An 11,392-nucleotide genomic window follows, 5' to 3' on the forward strand; every position below is an offset into this window, starting at 1 on the left:
CACCAACATCCACCCTTTGGCCTTGAACAAGACAATTTCTTTGAAGCCACTTGAACACACAACAGACCGTCAGTTGAACGTAAAATAAACAAACCTCCCTGATTCTGTCTCGGGATTGTTATTTTCCATTCAAGACCCGTTTGGCAAATTAGGTTTGACCTCTTACACGTTACAGTGAATGCATTCCTTGCGTAAGAAGCTTTTGTATGTTCTCAATGCACACAGGCTTCAGGTCCAACATGTTTGACTGCGTTTTCTCAGGAAGCATGATGTCTGGTCAGTGAATGGAAGATGTTTATGAACTGTACGACACTGGAGGAGGGGCTCAGCACGCAGACTTTGATATTTAAGGTCGCAGACGAGATGGAAGAGTTGTCGCTGAAATGGCTATCCAACAGTTTGCGTGTGGTTTCACTGTGATGATCCTTCTCTCATGCAGAGGTGAGAGACTAACTTTGATTTTTCTTTACGGTGTTGCACATTTTTCCGATTACCTCGTTGATATCAGGGGACGGAAAGCAGCCCTTTAAATGCCGTTTCAAATAATAATTGCAGTGAGAACACATTGCACCAACCAATCACTCTGCAGCACAGCGAATCCTTTAAAGGGACGATCATGTCATCTATATCAAATAGCTGTTTCGCAGTTTGGTATTTTTTTCTATATTGACAAGTGTAAAATCTGTAGAATGCAGCTTTTTCCTGCAGCCTTTGGCCACATTAGTAGATGGATTACTAGTGATGTGAAAAGCAGCATTAATATTAACAATCCTATATGCCTTATTAAGTTAGAGTCTTGTGATCTTAAATAATATAAGGTTCAATGCACTGCATCCATTTGTATCCAATTGAAACCATAGAATCAGATGATCTCAAAGCAATCTGGGAGTTTAACAACATCATTGCAAAACTTAAAATTGATCAAAAGGGGTCTTTTAATGTGGGCAGACTAACATCAGATGGCAGCGTCTATTAAAAGGTAAAACTAGTTCATATTACAGCAAATATCTTGCAAGGTCGTTTTGTTTCTACTTTTTTTTCTCCTTTTGACTTTTAGTTGTCTTTGTGTTTGAATTGTGGCTGTTATGAATTCTTTTGTGCATTTGCAGAAAAAGATTTTAAACAGATTAATTTGGAAAACATTTTATGTCCAAAGTAAAACATCACATCCTCAGTTTCGGAGGTGACTTTGAGTCGCGATTTGGCCTCTCCAGGTTGCAGATTAAGGCAATGCTGTGATGTGACATTTCAAAGATAAGAAACTTAGACCTAAAAATTAACTGGTAGTAAAAGTTTTGACAAAAGTCAAATACGAGAGTCTGGATCGTTGGGTTTACCCAAAATGTAATGTTAAGTATGCAAGCAATTTTAGAAGTTGGAAGAAATTTCTGTTGTTAATTTTTCTCACATTTTCACAATTTGCTCATCAGGTTTGTTTGTTGTTATTAATATGCTTTCTCTTTGTATTGCACATTCCAGGTTGTCATTCACAGCAGCTTGGTAAGCATTCAAGCAATTTTACCAGTTCTTTAAGTTTCAGGTTTTCAACAGCTGACTTTTGTTTTTACTTTAAACTACCTGTCAGCATTAGAAGTGGGAGAACATTCTGTTGTCTAAACCAGACTTCTACCACAGTCGCAGTTAATTATTTTTTTTATCTATCTTATTTCTTATATCTTATACGTATTTGTTTTTTTTTCATATTCTGTGCACCTTTTGTTTTTCCTATGCTGCTGTGACAACCAAATTTCCCCACTGTGGGATTAATAAAGTCCAAATCTAATCATCTGAATCTTACTAAACCAAGGAAACACCACTGAAAAAAACCCACTTCAGAAAACCAAGAGAACACTTAAGATTAAGAACTATATATATATATATATATATATATATATATATATATATATATATATATATATATGTGTGTATCAAAGCTACCAAACCCTAAAACTGGGAGACACAGAATTTTATACAATCTTCAATATATCCCACTAAATATATATATAAACATATAAATATATACTGTACTGTTTATACTGCAGATTTTGTGTTTCTTTTTTTTTTTTTTTACTGTTATTTTATTGCTTTTTATTTTTATTTTATTGCTTTCCTGTATGCTGCTGTAGCGGAAAAAAAAAATTCCGCTTGGGGATTAATGAAGTAACTACCTAACCTAACCTAACCTAAATTAGTAATTTAAGGCCAAATTGAATGCATATAGTATATATATATACAGTATTTTTTAACCCCAACATAATCAACTCTGCAATCATTTTCAACTACCCATTGGCATATAAGCTCACAAGATTTCCACATGCTACCATCAAGTGTCACGTGAGCATGAAAATATTTCCTTAAACAACATATAGAAATTCTCCTTTAATATTTTTAGTAGCAGGAACCGAAACATGCTGCAACCATGTGGGTGGTAAAACAAAAACAATCTGACAGAACTATTGAGTACTGTAACTGACAACTACTTGCATGTGCAAGTTTAACTCTGGTCTTTTGTCAGATTGCGGCACGAGAGACAGCAAAATCATCGGAGGTGAAGATGCGAGTGAGGGAAGTTGGCCCTGGCAGGCCGCTTTGTACATGTATGGGTATTTCAGCTGTGGAGGCTCCCTCATCAACGACCAATGGGTGCTGACAGCTGCTCACTGCACAGCACGGTGAGGAGTTACGGCAGCGAGTTTTTATTTTTGTTTTTTACTGCACATGTTCCAAGTTACACTATTTTCTTAGTTTGTGAATGTGAAAATGGATAGAAATAAGCAACAGAATCCAAGACCTCCTTCCTGTGTCTTGTTGGGACCAATCTGATCAAAAGACAGAGAAATGACACTCAGGGGAAAACGCTCCCAGTTTAGTGTAGCTACTATTTTTTCCCCTTTCATTGAAAATAAATTGTGTGAACAAGATAACAAGATAATAACAAAAAGCTCTCACTATAACCAATTACAGTTCAACAGCATCACAAAATCACCATTAAAATGAAAACATCTCTCTCAATCAGATTGAATCACTGAATATTATAATCCTGATGAAGGGAGGATCTATTGCTGTTCTATGATACTTTATGCTTCACCTGTCACTGGTTTTACTGATGAGCTTCTTTTTTTTTTTTTTTTTTTACTTCAAGTTAGTGTAGTTCAACATTACCAGAAATTACAGTCTCCAAAATTACTAAGATAATAAAACAACTTAATCAGATTGACAAAAACTGAACATTATGATCCTGATGAAGGGAGGATTTATTGCCTAGATGTTCTATTATTCTATATGCTTCACCTGTCACTGCTTTTAATGGTAAGGCTGATATATATATATGTTTTGATGATATATGATATGATACATGATATATATAGCATATCAATATATATTGATATGATATATGATATGATATATATATATATATTTATTTTTTTGCTGGTCAGTGAGATATATTTAATTTTTTTGTCTTCAAGTGATGAACTCCAACACGCTAAGATCTTTCTGGGCCGCTACAACCGGACCGGTGCCAACCCCAATGAAGTGTCTCGGACTCTTGAAGACATCATTTGCCATCCGAAATACAACACCCCCTTTTCTTCGACAATGACATATGTCTTCTGAAGCTGTCAGCTCCTGTGGCCTTTACAAAGTACATTAAGCCAATCTGCTTGGCTTCTGAAAACAGCACTTTTTACAGTGGCACTAGCAGCTGGGTCACTGGGTTTGGTAGAACTGGTAAGCCATAATATATATTTACATTCCTTTACAATACTGCAGCTGGATTCCTTACGAAGCTTTGACATTTCTCCAATTAGATGGCAATTTGCTGCCCGACATTCTGCAGGAGGTAAATGTACCAATAGTGGGAAACAATCGGTGCAGCTGCTACTACAAAGACAATTACGAAATCACAGAGAACATGCTCTGTGCTGGGTTCGAAGCTGGAGGGAAGGATTCATGTTACGTAAGGAATACTTTTTGTGTGTTAATACCTAATGATTTGTTGACAGCCACGGGGGAGGTTTATTTACACAGAGAGAAGTGTGACCTGCAGTATCGTGAAATATATACTTCCAGTTTCAGTTACAAGTCAGCTTTTGCATCAAGTAAATTCACTGCATGCAAAATAATGGTTATCATTAGCTTACCCTGAATAAATACTGTGATATATTTTATATTTTTGACTCTTAATAGGAAACTTTTAATTTAGTTTTTGTTTCATTTTGATCATTGTCAATTATTATATTTTGTCATAGTTTTTATTTGTAAAACCACATTTGACTGATTATCTGAAAACACAAAATCATAAGTTTGAACTTTATGCATTCAGTAAAGAGTAAGCTCCACAAGGTCTTTAACCCATTTTAGCCATGGAAACAAGACCAAGTCTAAATCTAGTATACGGCTGGACAGAGTATACGCTCAAGGACTTGGAATTTGAAACTAGGGCTTTTAATTTGAAATGGAAACATGAAGTTGTGGCATTCGCCCAAGATGTCCCGGTATAGTATGTACTAAGCCTTAGTTGATGAGAAAAGTTCATGTCGGCCACGTTTCATTCGTCGTTTTCCAAATGGATTCATTCTTCAGCACCTGTAGACAGGTTCTACACACATCTGTTTTAACAACTACTGTCAATTCCTTTCCACAGGGAGACTCAGGAGGCCCACTGATGGCCAAGATCGGCCATCGCTGGGTCCAGAGTGGAGTCGTGAGTTTTGGTCTCGGCTGCCACCCGCCAAACTACCCTGGAACCTACACCCGCGTGTCCCAGTACCAGGACTGGATCCTCAAGACCATCGATGGCAAGGAACCAGGCTTCGTCACTTTCACCTCCCCGGGTGTTGACAAGGATGTGGACTTCACCTGTCCATCATCCCGGCCAACATCCCGGCCAACATCCCGGCCAACATACCGGCCAACATACCCGACCTCTGATGACAGCATTTTTGGCAGTGGTGAAAACCTGATCCACTTCACTCACTTCATCTCACTCTCGGTTGTTGCTCTGTTGCTCCATGTGTTGGCTGGCAGTGGTGGAATGTAACTGCACTTAAGTACAAATCTGAAGTACTTGTATTTTACTTTTATGGGTCTTTACGAAAATTTAGGGGGAAATATTGTACTTCTTTCTTCACAAAATGCATCTGACAGCTTTAGTTTCTCTGTTTACATAAAACAAGACGTAGGAAAGGTTTTTGAAACGGGATGTTTTGTTTAAGATTGGATGACAACAGTTGACATGAAAAAAGCTGAAATAATGTGCAGATTAGTTGATGGATTGAATATTAATCGACAACTATTGATTATTATCAGTTGTCAAAAATGGGGATTTGTTCTTGCTTTTTCTTTCAACTATATTAATCATTTTGAAGTCTTGCTCTGACAAAGCGAGTGTCCTGCAGGTGTCACTAAAAAGTGATGTAAAACGGAAGGATTGTGATCGTCAATAACAAATAAAACTTTTATCAAAAAAAACTGAATTCTGGAGTTGTCATTTACACATCCAGCAGACACAAAGAAACATTAACACTGATTTAAAGTTGAGTTTCAGGCGACCCTTATATTCATTCTGCTGCTGCTGTTGCTTATCAGCTATTTGCCAACTTTGTCTGGAAGTTTGCCGTATCTGGAAATAGAATGAGTAGAGTGATCGAAAGAAAACTGAAAAGCAGTGAGTCGTAAAACAAAAAAAAAGGGCTGAAAGACACTAAAAGAGCTCCATAGAGCTGAGAGGAACTGCAAAGTCACAGATCATTTTCTGTGGATTTATAACTACAAGCTTTAAAATTGCATTTATTAAAGTGATCCATTTTTTATATAAAAAGTGTGCGTTACCAACAATCTATTCAGGTCTATACTAAAAACTTGGCAATTCCCTCACTGCCCAGCTGAGCAAATGAGAAACATTAGAAGTTAAAGTTTGATTTCCCGCCCTGTCATTTTCCACTGAGCTCTTCAGAAGGGATTATTAATGGTCACAAAAACAAATTTATTAACTTTGTATTTCATGAGAGAATTTGAATTGGAGTCTATGGAGCAGGATGTTTTTTGGCATCAACCCCTAGTTGCTCTTGGGAGTACAGGCATTTTTTTGGGCCTTCCACGTTGGCCTTAATTTTTCCAGACATGAAAGCTTCATCCACTTTTGTATACAGTCTATGCCTTAAATTAGCCATTGCCCCGCTGCTATGAACCAGACAATGACTTTAAAGACACTTGAACCTGCAGTAAAATATAAAGTAAATAAACCTCACTAATTCTGTCATGATTATTTTCTATTAAGGATGAACAAATGTGGTTCCACCTCTCATACCATAGTAGCATGAATTTACTTCCTTGCATGTGAAGCTTTTGTATGTCCTCATTAAACACAACCTATGGCAACAAATCCAACATGTTTAACTGCATTTTCTCATCATGCGTGGCTTGTGTTTGGCTCGGGGCTGATGAAGAGAAGATGTTGATAATACCCTGTGGGAGGAGCTGACTATGCAGAACTTGATATTTAACAGTGAAGATGAGGTTGAAGATATGTCATTAAAATGGCTCTGAAACAGTTTGCCTGTGGTTTCACTGTGATGATCCTTCTCTTATGCAAAGGTGAGACAAAGTTTAATTTTTTTTTTTATTACGTAGGTCATATCAGGATTCTAGGGAGTGCAAGATTCATTAGAAGTACGAAAGTAGCTGTTTAAAGCTGAACAACAACATATTTTCTGTGTAAAATTTTTCTAAAATTCCTGATTTCATAATGCAATCAAAGATAATGAGTCAACGTCTCTGGGGAACTCGTCTTCTGTTGCTTTCCACACTGCTTTATTTAAATACTTGGTTTCTACTACAGTCACTCACTAATAAGGGATTCCTGTCCCTTTATCAGTTTTGAAAAAATATAAAATAGCAACTCGAAAGTAGACATTTCTTTCAGTTTTTAGGGGGTTTATTTTGCTTTAAATTTTCTTTATGTTGACAAGTGTAAAATCTATAGAGTGGATTTTTTTTTTTTTTTTTCCCCTACAGCCTTTGGCCTTCCATTGTACAGCAGGCCATTGGCCTTTTGTAGAAATAGCATAAGTCAGATGTAGTAAAATTTTAGACTCCTGTAATCTTAAACAATAAAGGGGACAACATATTGCACCTAATTGAATCCAACCACAAATTTATAAGCTGATGTTCTCAAAGCAATCTGGTAGTCTAACAATATACTGCCATATTCCTAAACTTTGTTCTAATTTATCTCAAGGATGAACTGATCAATAGTGGTCCTTTCTTTTGTTTGTTTGTTTTATGTGGGCAGAAGAACAGGGACACAGGTGTAGATGGTTTGTAAGCTCCTTTCATTTAGATCTTTTCTCATTTTGGCTTTTTGCCCTTTTATTTTACTTTTGCATGTTAACTGTACTACGTGTTCAGTGGCTGCGCTGACATTTTTGCAGGCATTTTTAGCACTGATTAATAGGAATGGTTATTTCAAGCAAAAGTACAACTTCACACGTAACTTTTTTTATTTTTTAATCGAATATTCAACCTCGAGTTGGGGTTTAGTCTCTTTAAGGCACAGCCTTATTTCAATGGTTTGATTTCTCACATGAAAGATTAAGGAACTTGGCTTTAAATTGAACTGGTAGGATAGTTTCAGTACATTTTTAATGTTTTGGATGTTTGGGGTAAGTAAATAAGCAAATTTGGAAGAAATTTCGGTCTCGAAGGGTGTAGCTCTCTGGTTTTCACTGTTTTCTGAACTTGTTTGTTTCTTATTATTAACATATGGCATCTCTCTGTTTTCACATTTCAGCTTGTCATTCACAGGAGCCTGGTAAGCACTCAAGATCAATTTGACCAGTTCTTCAGGTTTAAGGTAGTCTTGGACATCTGCCACCACAGTCGCAGTGACTAAAACGAGGAAACGCCGCTGAAAAAAACACACTTACAAACACCCACATATGAAAACACTCAGACTTTAGATAAAGCAGGCACAGGATGAGATACGACCATATGTATTGAATTGTCTTGTATATGTATTTAAGACCAAATTTAATGCATATAGTAGTTAAAGTAGGTAGGTAAAACAAAACAAAAACTAACTGATATACCTATTGTGTACTGGAACCAATATCTGACAATCTTTTGCATGGACACTTGTCTTTGTCAGATTGCGGCAGGGTTGTAATCAACGGCAGAATCGTTGGCGGTCAAGATGCAGCTCCGGGAAGTTGGCCCTGGCAGGCCACTTTGTTCAGGAATGGCAAGTTTAGTTGTGGAGGCTCCCTTATCACCAACCAATGGGTGTTGACAGCTGCTCACTGCATAACACGGTGAGGAGTCACGGCTGCAAGTTTTTTTTTTTTTTTTAACTGAACATAAGTATAAGTACGTGAAAATGGATTGACCGAAGTTTGTGTTTGTCGGGAACGTGATTTGACCTTGATCTGACCCAGCTACCAAGTGTGCTCCTCAAGTTTGAACTAAATACACTGAATTTTAGCCCGTTGATCTGCTCGGTCTTACGGTGGCAGAATGTCTTCTTTGCAGCGATGGTAGTATTTTCATTTCCCACAAGTGTATTTGGCATTCTGCTGGAGGTTTTGCCTGAATGATAATTACCACGATAATTAGCAAATGACAACTCCACTGTTGCTTCTTGTTAAATTGCAGGTTTCTCTCTTAGAAATATGCACTATTCCAGAATGTCACCTGTCACTGGTTTTAATGTCATTGCTGGTCAGTAAGATATATTTTATTTTTTTGTCTTCAAGTGACGACCTCAACAAATCAGAGATCTTTCTGGGCCGCTACAACCAGACCGGTGGCAACCCCAATGAAGTGTCTCGGACTCTTGAAGACATCATTCGCCATCCGAAATACAACTCCTTCACCTTCAACAATGACATATGTCTTCTGAAGCTGTCAGCTCCTGTGGCCTTTACAAATTACATGAAGCCAATCTGCTTGGCTTCTGAAAACAGCACTTTCCACAATGGCACTAGCAGCTGGGTCACTGGGTTTGGTGTAACTGGTAAGCCATAATACCCTGCTCAAAAAAATAAAGGGAACACTTAAACAACACATCCTAGATCTCAATGAATGAATGATCCAGTTGAAAATCTTTATTCAGGCTGATACAACTTCTGGGGAAATTCCTCAAGACAAGTCAAAATGAGTCTCAGTAGTGTGGGTGGCCTCCACGTGCCTGTATGCACTCCCTACAACGCCTGGGCATGCTCCTGATGAAACGACAGATGTTCTCCTGAGGGATCTCCTCCCAGACCTGGATCAAAGCATCAGTCAACTCCTCCAGTTGTGCTGCTGGGTTGTTGTCCTCCTACAGCCCCCCTCCACGTCTCCCGGTATGTCCTCCGTGCTCTTGACACTGTGCTGACAGACACAGCAAACCTTCTTGCCACAGCGTGCATTGATGTGCCATCCTGGATGAGCTGCACTACCTGAGCAATTTCTGTGGGTTGTAGACACTGCCTCATGCTACCTCTAGTGGTGAGGGCACTGGCAAAATGCAAAAGGGACCAAAAATCAGCCAGAAAGGATGAGGACAGAGAACTGGTCTGTGGTCACCACCTGCAGAACCATTCCTTTACAGGGGTTGTCTTGCTAATTGCCTCATTTCCACCTGTTGTCTGTTCCATTTGCACAACAGCAGGTAAAATTGATTCACAATCAGTGTTGCTTCCTAACTGGACAGGTTGATTTCCCAGAAGTGTGATTGACTTGGAGTTACATTGTGTTGTTTAAGTGTTCCCTTTATTTTTTTGGAGCAGTGTATATATTTACATTCTTTTACAATACTTCTGCTGGATTCCTGAACAAAAAAAATCTCTGCACTTTGAAATCTCTCCAATCAGGTGATGGAAACCTGCCAGATATTCTGCAGGAGGTAAATGTACCAATAGTGGGAAACAATAAGTGTAACTGCTACTACGAAGACATCGTCGGTATCACAGAGAACATGATCTGTGCTGGGCTCGAAAATGGTGGGAAGGACTCTTGTCAGGTGAGGACTACTTTTCGGGGGCAGCCCTACATAAGTCCCAGTTAGATCTGCAAATACCTTGATAGTTTGATGTTCACATTTCCAATGCGGTCACACTAAAACAAGATATTCCAAATACATTCATGCTTCAGCAGGGTGGATACTTCCGAGACAACTCTCAAAGACACCCTTCTGTCTCATCAACTACTGTCGATTTCTTTTCACAGGGAGACTCAGGAGGTCCAATGATGTCCAAAGACGGCGGTCGGTGGGTCCAGAGTGGAATTGTGAGTTTTGGTGTAGGCTGCGCGCTTCCTAGAAGACCTGGAGTCTACGCCCGCGTGTCCCAGTACCAGGACTGGATCCTCGAGAACATCAACGGCACGGCACCAGGCTTCGTTGATTTCAACTCCCGAGGTAATGACAGCGATACGGACTTCACCTGTCCAACAACCCGTCCAACAACCAGTCCAACAACCCGTCCAACAACCCGGCAAACACACCAGCCAACAACCCGGCCAACAACCCGGCCAACACACCAGTCCAACAACCCGGCCAACAACCCGGCCAACACACCAGCCACCCACAACCCCTGATGACAGCATTTTTGGCAGTGGTGAAAACCTGATCCACTTCACTCACTTCATCTCACTCTCAGTTCTTGTTCTGTTGCTCCATGTGTTGGTTGGCAGTGGTGGGATGTAACTGCACTTAAGTACAAATCTGAGGTACTTGTACTTTACTTGAGCGCTTTACTTTTATGGCACTTTATGGAAATTTAGGGGGAAATGTTGTACTTCTTACTGCACAAAATTCTGCATAAAAATCATCAGCTTTAGTTTCTCAGTTTAGGAAGATTGTTATCAACAAAACATATGAAAGGTTTGTGAAACATGATGTTTTGTTTAAGATTGGACTACAACAGCAAACATGAGTAAAGCTAAAATAGTGTGCGGATTAGTTGGTTGACAATTAATTGACAACCATTGATCAGTTCTGAAATATGGTGATTGTCTGGGTTTTCTTGGAAATACAACAATCATTTTCAATCATTTGTAATCAATTTGAAGGCTTGTCTGACAAAGCAAACATCCCCAAGGTGTCACTACAAAGCGATGTCAAATTGAAAGATTGTGATCGTCATTCATAAATAAAAATGTTAAATACAAAAAAATGGAGCATTCATTTGTAGTTGAGTTTCTCACACTTTGTCTTTTGTCTGCTACTTTTGCTTTGTAAAAATTGGATTCATTGAAATCTTTCTTTTTGATCAAGTTTAGCTGTATCTGGAAATGGGATGATTAGATTGATGACAACGAAGGAAAACAGAAAAATTGTGAGTCGTAAAACCCCAAAAAACAGCTGAAAGAGACTAAAAAGCTCTATGAAGTTGAGGGGAAGCTGCAGAGT

General features: G+C 38.7%; 2 protein-coding genes across 3 annotated transcripts; both read left to right on the forward strand.

Annotated features, from left to right (window-relative positions):
- Positions 1-350: 350 nt before the first annotated feature.
- Positions 351-11,155, forward strand: LOC138626390 (serine protease 27-like). Of its 2 annotated transcripts, none has more exons than XM_069707994.1 (6): positions 351-441; positions 7,793-7,813; positions 8,150-8,312; positions 8,754-9,013; positions 9,855-10,003; positions 10,210-11,155. In XM_069707994.1, the coding sequence occupies exons 1-6, from the start codon at positions 384-386 to the stop codon at positions 10,576-10,578; spliced, it is 1,020 nt and encodes a 339-aa protein (XP_069564095.1). In that variant the 5' UTR covers positions 351-383; the 3' UTR covers positions 10,579-11,155. The 2 variants fall into 2 exon arrangements, with proteins under 2 accessions (XP_069564095.1, XP_069564094.1); XM_069707993.1 differs by lacking the exon at positions 351-441 and adding an exon at positions 6,509-6,597 and having other exon boundaries at positions 10,210-11,154.
- LOC138626332 (trypsin-like) lies at positions 2,596-5,460 on the forward strand. Its single transcript, XM_069707908.1, has 4 exons — positions 2,596-2,672; positions 3,554-3,729; positions 3,810-3,958; positions 4,646-5,460. Exons 1-4 carry the CDS (start codon positions 2,596-2,598, stop codon positions 5,039-5,041), a joined length of 798 nt encoding a protein of 265 aa, XP_069564009.1. The 3' UTR covers positions 5,042-5,460.
- Positions 11,156-11,392: the final 237 nt, after the last annotated feature.

The sequence above is a fragment of the Brachyistius frenatus genome, unplaced genomic scaffold (genome assembly GCF_029030835.1).
Source record: "Brachyistius frenatus isolate BFR_SWC_R1_liver_20210118 unplaced genomic scaffold, ASM2903083v1 Contig_73, whole genome shotgun sequence".
Classification (NCBI taxonomy): Eukaryota; Metazoa; Chordata; class Actinopteri; family Embiotocidae; genus Brachyistius; species Brachyistius frenatus.

Excerpts from the sequence above, each read along its gene's own strand:
- LOC138626332 (XM_069707908.1), top strand. The coding sequence starts at position 2,596 with ATGTATGGGTATTTCAGCTGTGGAGGCTCCCTCATCAACGACCAATGG. Across the intron at positions 2,673-3,553 it reads GCTGCTCACTGCACAGCACG|ACATCATTTGCCATCCGAAA; the intron begins GTGAGGAGTTAC and ends GGACTCTTGAAG. Across the intron at positions 3,730-3,809 it reads CACTGGGTTTGGTAGAACTG|ATGGCAATTTGCTGCCCGAC; the intron begins GTAAGCCATAAT and ends TTCTCCAATTAG.
- LOC138626390 (XM_069707994.1), top strand. The coding sequence starts at position 384 with ATGGCTATCCAACAGTTTGCGTGTGGTTTCACTGTGATGATCCTTCTC. Across the intron at positions 7,814-8,149 it reads TTGTCATTCACAGGAGCCTG|ATTGCGGCAGGGTTGTAATC; the intron begins GTAAGCACTCAA and ends TGTCTTTGTCAG. Across the intron at positions 9,014-9,854 it reads CACTGGGTTTGGTGTAACTG|GTGATGGAAACCTGCCAGAT; the intron begins GTAAGCCATAAT and ends CTCTCCAATCAG.